The sequence below is a fragment of the Chrysemys picta genome, chromosome 10, assembly GCF_011386835.1.
Source record: "Chrysemys picta bellii isolate R12L10 chromosome 10, ASM1138683v2, whole genome shotgun sequence".
Classification (NCBI taxonomy): domain Eukaryota; kingdom Metazoa; phylum Chordata; order Testudines; family Emydidae; genus Chrysemys; species Chrysemys picta.
The window spans coordinates 23,983,123-23,995,657 of record NC_088800.1 but is presented as its reverse complement, the minus strand read 5'-3'; the positions used below and the strand labels follow the sequence as shown (position 1 = coordinate 23,995,657).

General features: G+C 41.4%; 1 protein-coding gene across 2 annotated transcripts in view; it reads left to right on the top strand.

The window, feature by feature from the left end:
• Window positions 1-12,535, top strand: part of WDR72 (WD repeat domain 72) — a 186,996-nt gene that overhangs the window by 110,322 nt on the left and 64,139 nt on the right. For both annotated transcript variants that reach the window (XM_024108982.3, XM_065558176.1), the window contains exon 18: window positions 10,274-10,460. In XM_024108982.3, the coding sequence (XP_023964750.2) occupies window positions 10,274-10,460 (187 nt within the window). The remainder of the gene's footprint in view (window positions 1-10,273; window positions 10,461-12,535) is intronic.

Genomic DNA, 12,535 nt, shown 5'->3' with positions numbered 1-12,535 from the left:
TAAAGGGGAAGCCTTCTTGCGGCTCACCAGGAAAGGAAACCAAAGTAGAATACTCCTAGGTGGCAGAGACTCCAAAGTGGAGGATCTATGAATGCCAAGCCTCAGTGAAGCCTGGTCCCTGTGGAAGGAGTTGACCAGGTAGCAACAGAAGCTCAGATCAGGGGAATTATGTGCTTTTCCAAGGAAGGGTTGTTGTGGTTTGACCTCTGTAGGGACCTTAATCCAAGAGGAGAGACCCTTCTTCAGATGAAGACAGGAGGCCCTGGCTCCGGAAGATGGTCCCAGGCCAAGAGGGCCTGTTTGGTAAGGGGCCTGGATATAAGTGGGGTTCATGGACTAAAGTTAACTCAGCCCCTTCCTCTCCAGCTAGAGATGCTGGGGTGGCAGCCTAGTTGTACAACATTCCACCTTTGGATTAAATGAACTGGACCCCTGAAGGGGCACCATAGAGAGTACACTTATAAAGTTTGCTGATGATGCCAAGCTAGGAGGGGTTGCAAGCCCTTTGGAGGACAGGATTAGAATTCAAAATTATCTTGACAAACTGGAGAAATGTACTGAATTAAATAGGATGAAATTCAATGAGGACAAATGCAAAGCACTACACATAAATAAAAGATGGGAAATGACTGCATGGGAAGGGGTACTGCAGAAAAGAGCCCGGGGGTTATAGTGTATCACAAACTAAATACTAGTCAGCAATGGAATATTGTAGAAAGTCAAACATCATTCTGGGATGTATTAGAGGAGTGTTGTAAGCAAGACATAAGAAGTAATTCTTCTACTCTACTCAGCACTAGTAAGGCCTCAGCTGGAGTACTATGTCCAGTTCTGGGCACCACACTTTGGGAAAGCTGTGAACAAATTGGCAAAAGTCCAGAGGAGAGCAAAAAAATGATTAACGGTCTAGAAAACATGACCTACGCGGAAAGATTGAAAAAATTGTGTGTGTTTTAGTCTGGAAATGAGAAAACTAAAGGGGGATATGATAACTGTCTTCAAGTACACAAAAGGTAGTTATAAAGAGGAGATTGACAAATTGTTCTTAACCACTGAGGATAGGACAAGAAGTATTGGGCTTAAATTGCAGCAAGGGAGATTTAGGTTAGACATTAGAAAAAACTTCCTAACTGTGAGGGTAGTTAAGCACTGGAACAAATTACCTAGGGAAGTTGTGGAGTCTCTGTCATTGGAGGTTTTTAAGAGCAGGTTAGACAAACACCTGTCAGGGATGGTCTAGATCAGGGGTCGGCAACGTTTGGCACGCGGCTCGCCAGGGTAAGCACCCTGGCGGGCCGGGCCAGTTTTATTTACCTGCTGACGTGGCAGGTTCGGCCGATCACGGCCCCCACTGGCCGCGGTTTGCCGTCCCAGGCCAATGGGGGCAGCGAGAAGCGGGGCGGGTCAGCGATGTGCTGGCCGCGGCTTCTCGCCGCCCCCATTGGCCCGGGACGGCGAACCGCACCCAGTGGGGGCCGCGATCGGCCGAACCTGCCGGGTCAGCAGGTAAATAAAACTGGTCCGGCCCGCCAGGGTGCTTACCCTGGCGAGCCACGTGCCAAACGTTGCCGACCCCTGGTCTAGATAATACTTAGTCCTGTCTCAGTCCAGGGTACTGAACTAGAAGACCACTGGAGGTCCCTTCCAGTCCTGTGATTATTAATAATTATCAATATGTGTTATTAATATCATTACCCATAACTGGAAAAGGAAATGTTGTCTCTTGTAGAAAGAAAAAAATGAAATAGGAAAAAGCAAACAATTCTTATATTAAAAAAGAGTAGTTGGCAGTAGTCTCAGATTGGCTCAACACTTAGCAAGGCATATATTATGATCAGTTCATTCCAAGCTTTGGGGGGCTGCAGCCACTCAGCTATGCTTCAGGCAAAACTGCTTGTCACACAAACCATCTTGCATGTATATCACTCCAAAATATTTGTTTAAATTAGCATCCATCTTCCTTTGACAATATGAGCTTTTAACCACCTATGATCCAGAGTCATTTACATCTGCATCTCTCCTCCACACCATTAAATTCAATTCAAGGGCCTAAAGAATCTTCTTATGAGGCTATAGAAACATATCTTTTGAATATCTGTCTTTGGATTCCATGTTCCATGTCACACCAATCTTGAAATATACTCTTCATCACATGGAGTTTTTAGATCAAGAGTGGTATCTTTCTAGACGATTTACTCCATCTAGTTCAACCACAAGTTATTGGGCTGGATGCAGGAACCAATAGAAGAAATTCTCTGGCCTGTGTTATGCAGGGGGTAAGATTAGTTGATCATAATGGTCCCTTCTGGCCTTAAAGTCTATGAAATCTATGAAATATACATAAGTGACATTGGATTTATTAAATCCCACTAAGGGAAACTGAGGTAGAGATGTAATGCACTGAGCCTCAGGGGTGAGGCCCCCCCCATCACAATGTCATACTGACAATAGATACATAGTGGATCCTGCATTGTGATCTGGGTCATTTGATGTTCAGGCGTATGAGCTTGAGCGTTGCAACACTGCATTCACAAGAGAGTTGGCTCTGAAGGAGTCCAGTATCTATTATAAACTTATTCCTTGTCTGTTTTACTCTGTTGCTGAATTTCTTATAATAGTATATAGCCATATACTACATTTCAAATGGCATGTGTATCAATGAGGAGAATACCACTTTACAGCTGAGAAGTATTCATGGTACAGTAGAATTAATACTCTGTACCACACTGGTACAGCCATAATAGATAGCAGTGGTGTCTGCAAACATTCACATCCAAGTGAGTTCAGCTCTTCCTCTTGTACACTCCTGATGTACCTCAGTTATTAAGGATTATTAATTCTCTTTCTCTGTCCTATCATCTTCCACATTATTAGTTCAACATTCCCCCACAAACATTTTTCCCCAAAGCCAAGATTTTTCTCTCTTTGGAATCCTTTTAATGAAAAGTCAAATATAGGAGGTCAGTGTCAGTAGCTGCAGTTGTCAGGTGAGAGCCACATAATAGCACTCTCACCTGCTCAGCCTCTCATCCGTTTTGATCTCTTGCATTTGGGGACTGGAAGACATATATACAGGAAGCTTGTGGTTGCGTTTGGTCGCTCCATTTGTACTTTCCAACTAATAGAGTGGAAGCTGTATTATAACCATGACTGATCTTAGGAACATGGACACATATGAGTGGATTTAGCATCTTAACATCCAAAAAAGATCTCCCGGTAGCCTGCCTACTTCAGCAAGACAGTCAGACTTCTGCATGATTATTAAGGCAGAAGTCCCTGTTCAGCCATTTGCAGCAGGTTCCCTTAGTTCTCAGATATGCCCAGAAGCCTTTGTGGCAGCTGCAGCTGTGATTGTAAGCAAGTACTGTGTCAGTCAGCACAAAACATTTTGGCGGGTATGCTGAAGTCAGAGGCACCCACTAAATGTGACTGAGCATTGACAAAGACATTCGTAAGAGGTGCTGCAACTGTGGGCAAAAAACTTCAGATCTGAAGAGTGGTTTGGGACAAATCTGTCAAAGTGACCAGCTGCCTGCACAACCCATGCCTCAGATCTCCCTTTATTAATGCGTTGGCCATGAGCCTATGCTTCCTGAAGTAAAGGGGTTAACAGAGCCAGCCTACCAGCAATAAAGCATGAATGGGAGTTGGTTTAATAGCTGATGACATGAGGCCCCTATTGCAAATGTCACAAATGATTTTAGATGTTACAGTATTCACAGCAGTTTGGCGACACACAGAGAGAAAGTTGAAGAGCAAAGCTTGCTTAACACTGTGGTCAAATGATGACAAAATTCAAGCAGAGTTGATGTTTTCAGAGTCCATTGTACATGGCAAGAATTACGGCTTTACTTTTGTATTTTTAAAATGTTTATTTAATTTGAGAGAGGTTTTCTTTTTACACTAATATTGCATAGGTACATGCCTTTCTATCTCACATCATTTTAAAGGAAAATTTATTTGGTCTTTTTCTACCACTCGGCTCATTGCTCTTTCAAATGAAATGTAACGCCCTCTTGCCACATTGTCCTAACATATATATTCCCTCACTCTTCTCATACACTGGACTGTCTGCTTTATAGCATTTAATATAGGAAATAAAGGCTACTCTTGTCTGCTAATACTTCATACTAAAAGTAGTTTATTTCCCTCTTTATCTGCGCAATGAGTATTGGGTTGTATTTTTATTTAATACATTAATTTATATTGCAGTTGTTATGCAGGATCTAGTTACAAATACGAACAGTAAAAACCAACATTCCAAAAGACAGTTCCCTCCCCCAGGTCAGTCAGTCCATAGTGCAATCAAGCTATGTTTTTCCTGTTGCTGACTGTTCGCAGGAAGAAAGATATATTCAAGGATTTCCCTTGAGAGTCCTTCTTATTAAAAAAAAAAATTGTCTCCCTCTTCTCCCTGGCTCCTTAGCTTTGAAATGTTAAATGCTCAAGTCTCTCCTCCCCATTCCTTCATTTGGAATTTCAAATACTCTCTTTGAATCATTTCATATAGAAAAAATGCAGTTCTCCCCACTACCTGGTTCTCCCTGTCCTGTTCCCAGGTCTTTCAAAACCTTTTTGTGTGACATTAGTCCTTATGAAAGATGCCGGATTGACATCCCTGGAGGCTTTATCTATCCACAGAACAGTTACAGTATCAGCAAGCTTCCCCACACTCCTACAATGCTCCTCAATTTCTGACATGGAGGGACCTTATAGTTATAGAAAAGAGGATACCTCAGTCTTTGTATCCCCCTTCCCATCCAGTTCTTGGTCTCTCTGCCAAGACTGCCATTTAGTGTAACTGTGGTAGTGCCTAATACATGATATTATTATTAGTCAGCGGTCCCATTCACATTGCGTGAAGTGCACATATATAACGTTTTGCAGTATTGGAGCCAAAATAAGTACATGTAGGCACTGGTCATGTGGCATGTAGCACATAGGCAGACTCCTGTGCCAGCATGGAGTCCCACTGAAGTGAGCAGAGCTCTCTGTGGGTTCAGCAGGCCGCTTGCACACTACACATTGCAGGAGCAGGGACTTAATATGTTTACCTGTCTACCAGGAAATGGACAGAACTCCACTAAACTCCCTAGCAATAAACTGACTGCTTTAACACTGGGCAATCCATTCCCTTTGCAATTTTAGAGTTTATTTGTAAAGTTATTATTTTGTTAATCGTACCAATCCAAGTAGCTCTTTATTTTCCTTCCTGTATTCCCAGTCATTCTGGTTTAGCTGGATTAAGAATGCATTTTGTAAATTGTTGATTTGTTGCTATTTGGTGTGTCTGACATAACCAGATTTCCTATGTTTTTTAATGTTTGAGCGGGTGTTAGTTATACTTGAGCAATCTTAACTGTTATGCAATGTAGTGTCTACGCGTTGGGATAAACAGGGCCTCTTGTCTGGATAATAGTAATAGGAATAAAATTTATACTCACACAATACTATGACATTTTATATATAATCTTTCTATATGTGCATTATATTTTTTAAAACAAAGTTGTTTTTTGTGTTTCCCAGTAGTCCTCAACCCCAAAAAGTGTTTCTAGAACCTTTGTTATTAAAATTTAGGACCTGATTTTGAAGGCCCTACAGCCCCAATGGCTAACTGTGTGCATGTTTTGGAGCACTTAGGAATCTAAGTACTGTAAAGTTATAAAATGTGCCTACAGTTATTTGGGCCTGTAAAATTGTGCTTGCAGTTATTAGCCAGAGGGTTCCCTTTGCATATAGTCTACATACAGTCTGTTCTGCAGGATGGAGGGCCTCTAGGTAAAATCTCCCAAGCATGTTAAGAAGAACATGGGTTAACACAGTTCAGCTTCTTGTAGCTAGTGGTTCCCCCCACCCTATGCCTCCATCTCCTCTCCTGTTTTAGTGGGATGGTGGTCGCCAGTGTCTCTGACTATAAAAAACACCAAACCAGACAGCGTAGATACTGTAAGCCTGCTGGGATTTATAGAGAATTGCCAACGCTGCCATATCTCTCTGACTCCTAGGCGCAGGGGCAGACAGAGGGTCTCTGCGCGCTGCTTCCACCCTGAGCGTCAACTCCGCAGTTCCCATTGGCCGGGAACTGTGGCCAATGGGAGCTGCGGGGGTGGAGCCTGCAGGCAGGGGCAGCATGCAGAGCCGCCTGGCCGCCCATGAGCCTAGCTGGACATTCCAGTTGCTTCCGGGAGCTGCCTGAGGTAAGCACTGCCCAGCTGGAGCCTGTTCCCCTCACCCCCACCCACACCCCTACCCCCTGCCCCAGCCCCTCACCCCCCTTGCACCTAAACTCCCTCCCAGAGCCTGCACCCCAGACCCCCTTCTGAACCCCAACCCTCTGTCCCAGCCCTGAGCCCCCTCCCTCACCAAGCTCCATCCCAGAGCCCGTACCCCCGCCTGTACCCCAATCCCCTGCCCCAGGCTCAGCCCGGAGCCCTCTCCCACACTCCGAACCCCTCGGCCCCAGCCCAGAGCCCCCACCCCCTCCCACATGCCAGCACCCTCCACCAGCCCATGAAAGTGAGTGAGGGTGGGGGAGAGTGAGCAACAGAGGGAGAGGAGATGGAGTGTGCGGGAGCGGGGCCTTGGAGAAGGTCCGGGGTAGGGGTGTTTGGGTTTGTGCGATTAGACAGTTAGCAACCCTCCTACCTAGCCCCTTCGTTCCCCTCCACAGTCTTTTGGTGGCATGGAATGAGTGCAGCAGGTACATGGTTTCTAGAAGACCAGCAGTTTACTTCCGTGGAGTTTGTGGCCTGACAAGTATGGAAGCAGCTTCTTATGCTCTCTTTCTCTGGTCCAGTCCTAACAAAGAGAACAGTAGCCATTCGAAGTAATTGCTAAATTGTGGAAAGAGCTGTCAGTATAATTTCATATAGATGTGGTAAGCAGAATTATTACAGCTCTTCTTCACTTTTCTTGCTGAACCGTTGTGTAGTGTTGCTGTTGTGGGTTCTGATCATCAGACAGTTGTCTTCTATGCTTTGGTATCCATATTTATTGCCAAAAGCATATCACCTATGCTCTGTGAGACCTCCTTATAGCACATTTATTTCTAATGACCATGTCACCATGAAGATATCGCCATAGGTTCCCGCCCACTATCCGATGTTAAAAGCAGCTAATATTTGCAACAATGCCTGCAAAAGTACAGGAATTGTCCCATTACTAGTCTGGGCAAACACATTAGTAGTAACAGAATACAGAAATTCATCCATCATAACAAAAATGGAGTCTAGATGGATATGTAGTAGAAATTAGCACATAGGTAATGAAGAGATACTGGTGGGAAGCTGTGAAGAGGGTCTATTGTTAGAAACAGGTGAAACTCTTGAAGGGAAATTTTGAATTCACTGACAAAGTTAGAAAAATATTCACATTATTGGGAAGTGTCCAGGGACGGGGCATAGCTGAAGATGTGAAACCGCACGGAGTGATGTGGAAATGTGTATTCAACAAAGTGATAGACAAGCTGCATGCAGAGATTTACAAATGCCTTCACAATATCATGTTGTGCCATTTTGCTGCACTTTTTATTCCATGCTAAGATGTTAGAGGAAATTACACATTACAAAATACTGCTTGGCCAGTGTACACAGTAGTGATTCAGGCAATGAATATCTGATCCAGACTTGTGACAGATTCCTAGCAGATCAGAAAACCATGAAAAGCAGATAATTTTTTAGGCTGCATGCATTGTGTCTTATCAAAACAAGGAACATGTTTTTCTGCAAACTATCCACAACTCTTTTGAGAACCCCTGTCAAATTTTTATTTTCTGCCAGAAGTAGTCATAGAACAATGACAGCATCTCTGTGTTTGCTTCTCTTTCCTAAAGAGTCTGGATTTATTGCAGGAGCCAGCTGCAAGGTCTGGATCCGAAATGCCCAAAGTTCAGGTTGTTCAGATCTGTGGCTTTTGTTTTGGTTCAGGTCTAATCCAAACTAAATGTCCTTTTTGTTGTTGTTGTTTCTCTACAACATAAGGAATGTTCTTGCAAAATAAAACACTTTTTAATAAATAGTTGGAGTGTTTGTGTTTTGACAAAACACAAAAGAGCTGGATTCACTGCTTGTGAATTTACTCAGTTCACTCATACACTGTGGGCTCCTGATACAGGTACATCTGTCCAGAGTAGGGATTTTGTGCAGTCAAAAAGGTGAGTGAAGCCTGCCTGGGAGTGAGTAGTGCTAGACTGTAGGGTGATGCGCTGACTCTGCATCTATTCCAATCAGTCTCCAGTGACCTGGCTCTTACCGAGCACTATCCTAAATTCATAGCTGGCCTCCTCTAAAGAGTTGTGGGTATATGTGAATGTCTCTCAGCTCTACCATCCTAAAGCCTTAACATCCTAGTTGCCCTTCAGGCAATTTCCTGCCCTGAAGAATGAATGTCTTTTTGTAATGCTTAATTCCTGTAAGTTGGTGGCGGGGGGGGAGAAAGACATTCTGTTCTGTAGATGATATGGAATTTTAAAGTTCCAGTACTGTGGGCAGAGAGAGAGCACAAATCCTATCCCTGTGGACTGAGTAAAGAGACTGCAAGGGTTTAAAAAATATTTTCATTGTATCATTCATCATGAATGATCCCAAAGATATTTTACAAACTGGATGGGCCAGATCCTGTCCCCCTTTGTGCTGCTTCAGTAAAGCAAAGAGGATGGAAAGCTGACTAACAGCTGACTGGGGATTCCCTCTGGATACAGGAATTCCCAAATGATTAAAGCTGGCATAGCCAGCTCTACATTATATGTTCCTGGCCCCATGCGTAATATAGTAGGCTCGTTGGGTGAATGGAAAGAGTGCCTTGAGCTTTGGCAACCTGTGGCCAGAAGAATGGTTAGAGTAGCTCCAAGGCTGCTCCATACTGCATCAGAGGTGACCTGGCCCCTTGCTATCCCCAGATTTGGGGAATTGCAATGGTGATATAATGCCTCCTTTGCTCCCTTCCTATCATGTCTTGCACTGAGCACAGCACAGCCAGACCCAAAGATCTGTCTTTACATGTATACCATAAAACACTGAAATGCAGCCACCTCTAGGATGCAGGGCAGCAGTCAACCAATACAAAGCTTAGTGTACTATAGTTGAAGAAAGAGACATTTTAGAAAAGAACTCCTGAAAAAAGTCCTTTTCTCATTAAAAGAGCTATGAGATTTTTAATCTCCCAGTAGAGAAGATAGTGTTTGGGGCTTAAGGTGTCATCCAAAATCATGTGGAAATTTAACACATTAAAATATGTGAAAACGTGTCAAGCCTTAAACACACAAAAGCAATTAACAGTTGTGTGTTGAATCTCAGCCAATTTATACCTTGACAGTGAAACATCTGTTTTCCATCCAGTGTGTCTCAGAGCATTGGGGATATTTTTAAACCATACTGTGGTACCTAGGCACAAGGATGAAGGAGTACTACAAAAGCTTTAACAGAATTCCCATGCTGTACTAGATTTAATTCAAAACGTTCAGCCTTATTAATTCAAAATAGATTTTCTGTGTTTAATTCATATTGAAATGCAGTGACACCACCAAGTAAGGGCAGAAATAATCAACTACCAGAACATACTGCTGAACTCACATTGCAGGCCAATCGTAATTCCAGCAGATATGTAACCTTTCCTTTAGGGTAACAGAAGTTCTATGGAGTGCTTTCTTCTCCTTCCTTTTGAAAAAGAATATAGCACCAGCCTGGCTGAGGTGCAGCTGCAGGCATGTGATACCAGTGCTAATAGCAAAACATTAATGCAGCTTTCTGCACTGAGGATTAAACAACTGGAATTCTAAGAAGGCAGAGCCAAATCATGAAGTCCTTATGCAGTTTTTACTCATTGCTGCCCACAGCATGTAACAAATTGGAGAATTTTCATACTAAGCATACCGAGTCTGATCCCTAGCTGGTATAAATTTGGCAAGTTTTATTGAAGTCAATGAAGCTATGCTGATTTACACGAGCTAAAAATCTGACCCACAATCTCTAGTATACTAATTTATTGGAGCTTTTAGTTTATAGAAAAGCAAGTGAAAATTAAAAACTCGTGCTGTACGATAGTCATCATTGACAACAGATAACACCCAGCTACTATCCAGTTAACTGTTATTTTTTAATCTAAGTATGGGAAGGAAAATGGTGGTATCTCATTTATCACTAGGTGGCAACTATTGGCAAATGTTGACTTTCTAATGGCAACTATTATAGCTGTCTTAAATTGTGTTTCTAATATCAGCATTTGAAAAAAACCATGTAAATAATTAAAAATACAAATATCTTTGCATCCATGACAGATTATTGAGGTGATACAAGCAGCACTACTGGCAGAAGTACAAAGAAGTATGAAAACCTTGAAAAAGACATCAATCAGCAATCAACCAGTGACCGTGGTAGACAATGGAAATGGTGAGGTGCAGACACTGGCAAAAACTGAGCAGACAGAGCAGATGGTGAAATGCATTAAAAACATTCCCTTGCCGAGTAAGTGCAAAATTTATTGGCATATTCTTTCATCACAACTTTTTCTAGTACTTAAACCATGTTAAGAATATGAGTTCATAATATATTATTTCTCTACAAGACAAGACAAGTGCCCTGTTTCTGACCTACCAGCCTATCAATTTTCTCATACAATTGTCAGGTATTCAAAGGACATCCACATTCTATTATTATCATATTTAAGTAATGAACATTAAAGAAGAAAAGGTGAGGATTGTTTTTGTTAAAATGTTTTTAATAGTTAATCTGATTGAAAACAAGTGAAGTAAGTGTGTTTGGAGATAAAATCAGTATATTACAAATTTGAAATGAAGAGATTTTAAAATTTATCATTTTTCAGTGAGAATAGGCTTATACTATACTAAAAAATTAATTGCTTAAACTTTATAACTTTGTAATGTGATATGGAATCTTTTCTTTTTTAGCACTAGAGCCTATACAATAAGCAATCAAATGAATTTTACAGTTGGATCATTTCATTTTACAACAAACTTAATCGTTGTAACTTTATAATGGTATTAATGTTTATGGTAGGAAAAGATTGAATCTGAATTTATGTTATGAAGTGATATCCATTTTTTTAGCCCATTAGCTGAGTCTTGAAATTAAGTGACCTAAATTTTAGATCTAATCTTATTAGTGAGCCTTCTCTGAGGAAGCTAATTTATAATCTCATTGAGTGTGTGTTTCTGTCATGAAAATTTGTTACCAATCTACTTATTCCAGGACACTAAAAATGATCAGTGATGCATGTTTCAGGTCACAAAGAAAAATTACATCTTGGACTGTTGTATTAATACAAAAATGCTAAAGCTTTGAATAATTATCACTTATGAAGTTATATTTTGCTTACACTGGAGTTCTTTTTAATCCTTTTATCTTTAAGAGGTTGGGGACAGAATAATTTATGAAAGTCCCAGCCCCAAAGTTCAGATCTGGATTTGGATCCAAACTTCCTTAGAATCTGGGGTTTTGACTTGGTCCGTTACAGAGAAGCTATCTGGGAGTTTTAGATCTGCATTGAGACATCTGCAAATTCAAGAATGTTTAGAAGTTGGACTTCGGTTCAAGTCCTTGGCTATTTTAGCAGGTGAAAATACATTTTTATTATATAAATTGTGACAGAAAAGATCATTACAAAATATAGTTTTGTTTTTCACGAATTAAGGTGAAGTCATAATGATAATTCCTAGGGATTAAAGCCCAGATTTTTAAAGGTGTATATATAGATGTTTCTGTGCTCAGCGTCTCAGTGCTTAAGTCTCATTTTCAAAAGGGATTTAGGCATTTAGATGTCTAAATCCCACTATCAATGACATCTAGGCTCCTAAGTGCCTAAATCACTTTTGAAATGAGATTTTTGAAAATGAGCCACCTTAATACCTCTAAATATCTGGACCTAAGTCACACCAAGTCATAATTTAAGTGGACAAATTGTGTCAAGAACAGATCGTGTCAAACCAACCTGATAGCTTTCTTTGACAGGGTAACAAGCCTTGTGGATGGGGGGAAGCAGTAGATGTGGTATATCTTGACTTTAGTAAGGCTTTTGATACTGTCTCATAAACAAACTAGGGAAATACAACCAAATGGAGCTACTATAAGGTGGGTGCATAACTGGTTGGAAAATCGTTCCCAGAGAGTAGTTATCAGTGGTTCACAGTCACGCTGAAAGGGCATAACGAGTGGGGTCCCGCAGGGATTGGTTCTGGGTCTGGTTCTGTTCAATAGCTTCATCAGTGATTTAGATAATGGCATAGAGAGTACACTTATAAAGTTTGTGGATGATACCAAGCTGAGAGGGGTTGCAAGTGCTTTGGAGGATAGGATTAAAATTCAAAGTGCTCTGGACAAATTGGAGAAATGGTCTGAAGTAAATAGGATGAAATTCAGTAAGGACAAATGCAAAGTACTCCACTTAGGAAGAAACAGTCAGTTCAAAATGGGAAATGACTGCCTAGAAAGGAGTACTGCGGAAAGGGATCTGGGGGTCATAGTGTATCACAAGCTAAATATGAGTTAACAGTGTAACACTGTTGCAAAAAAAAGCAAACCTC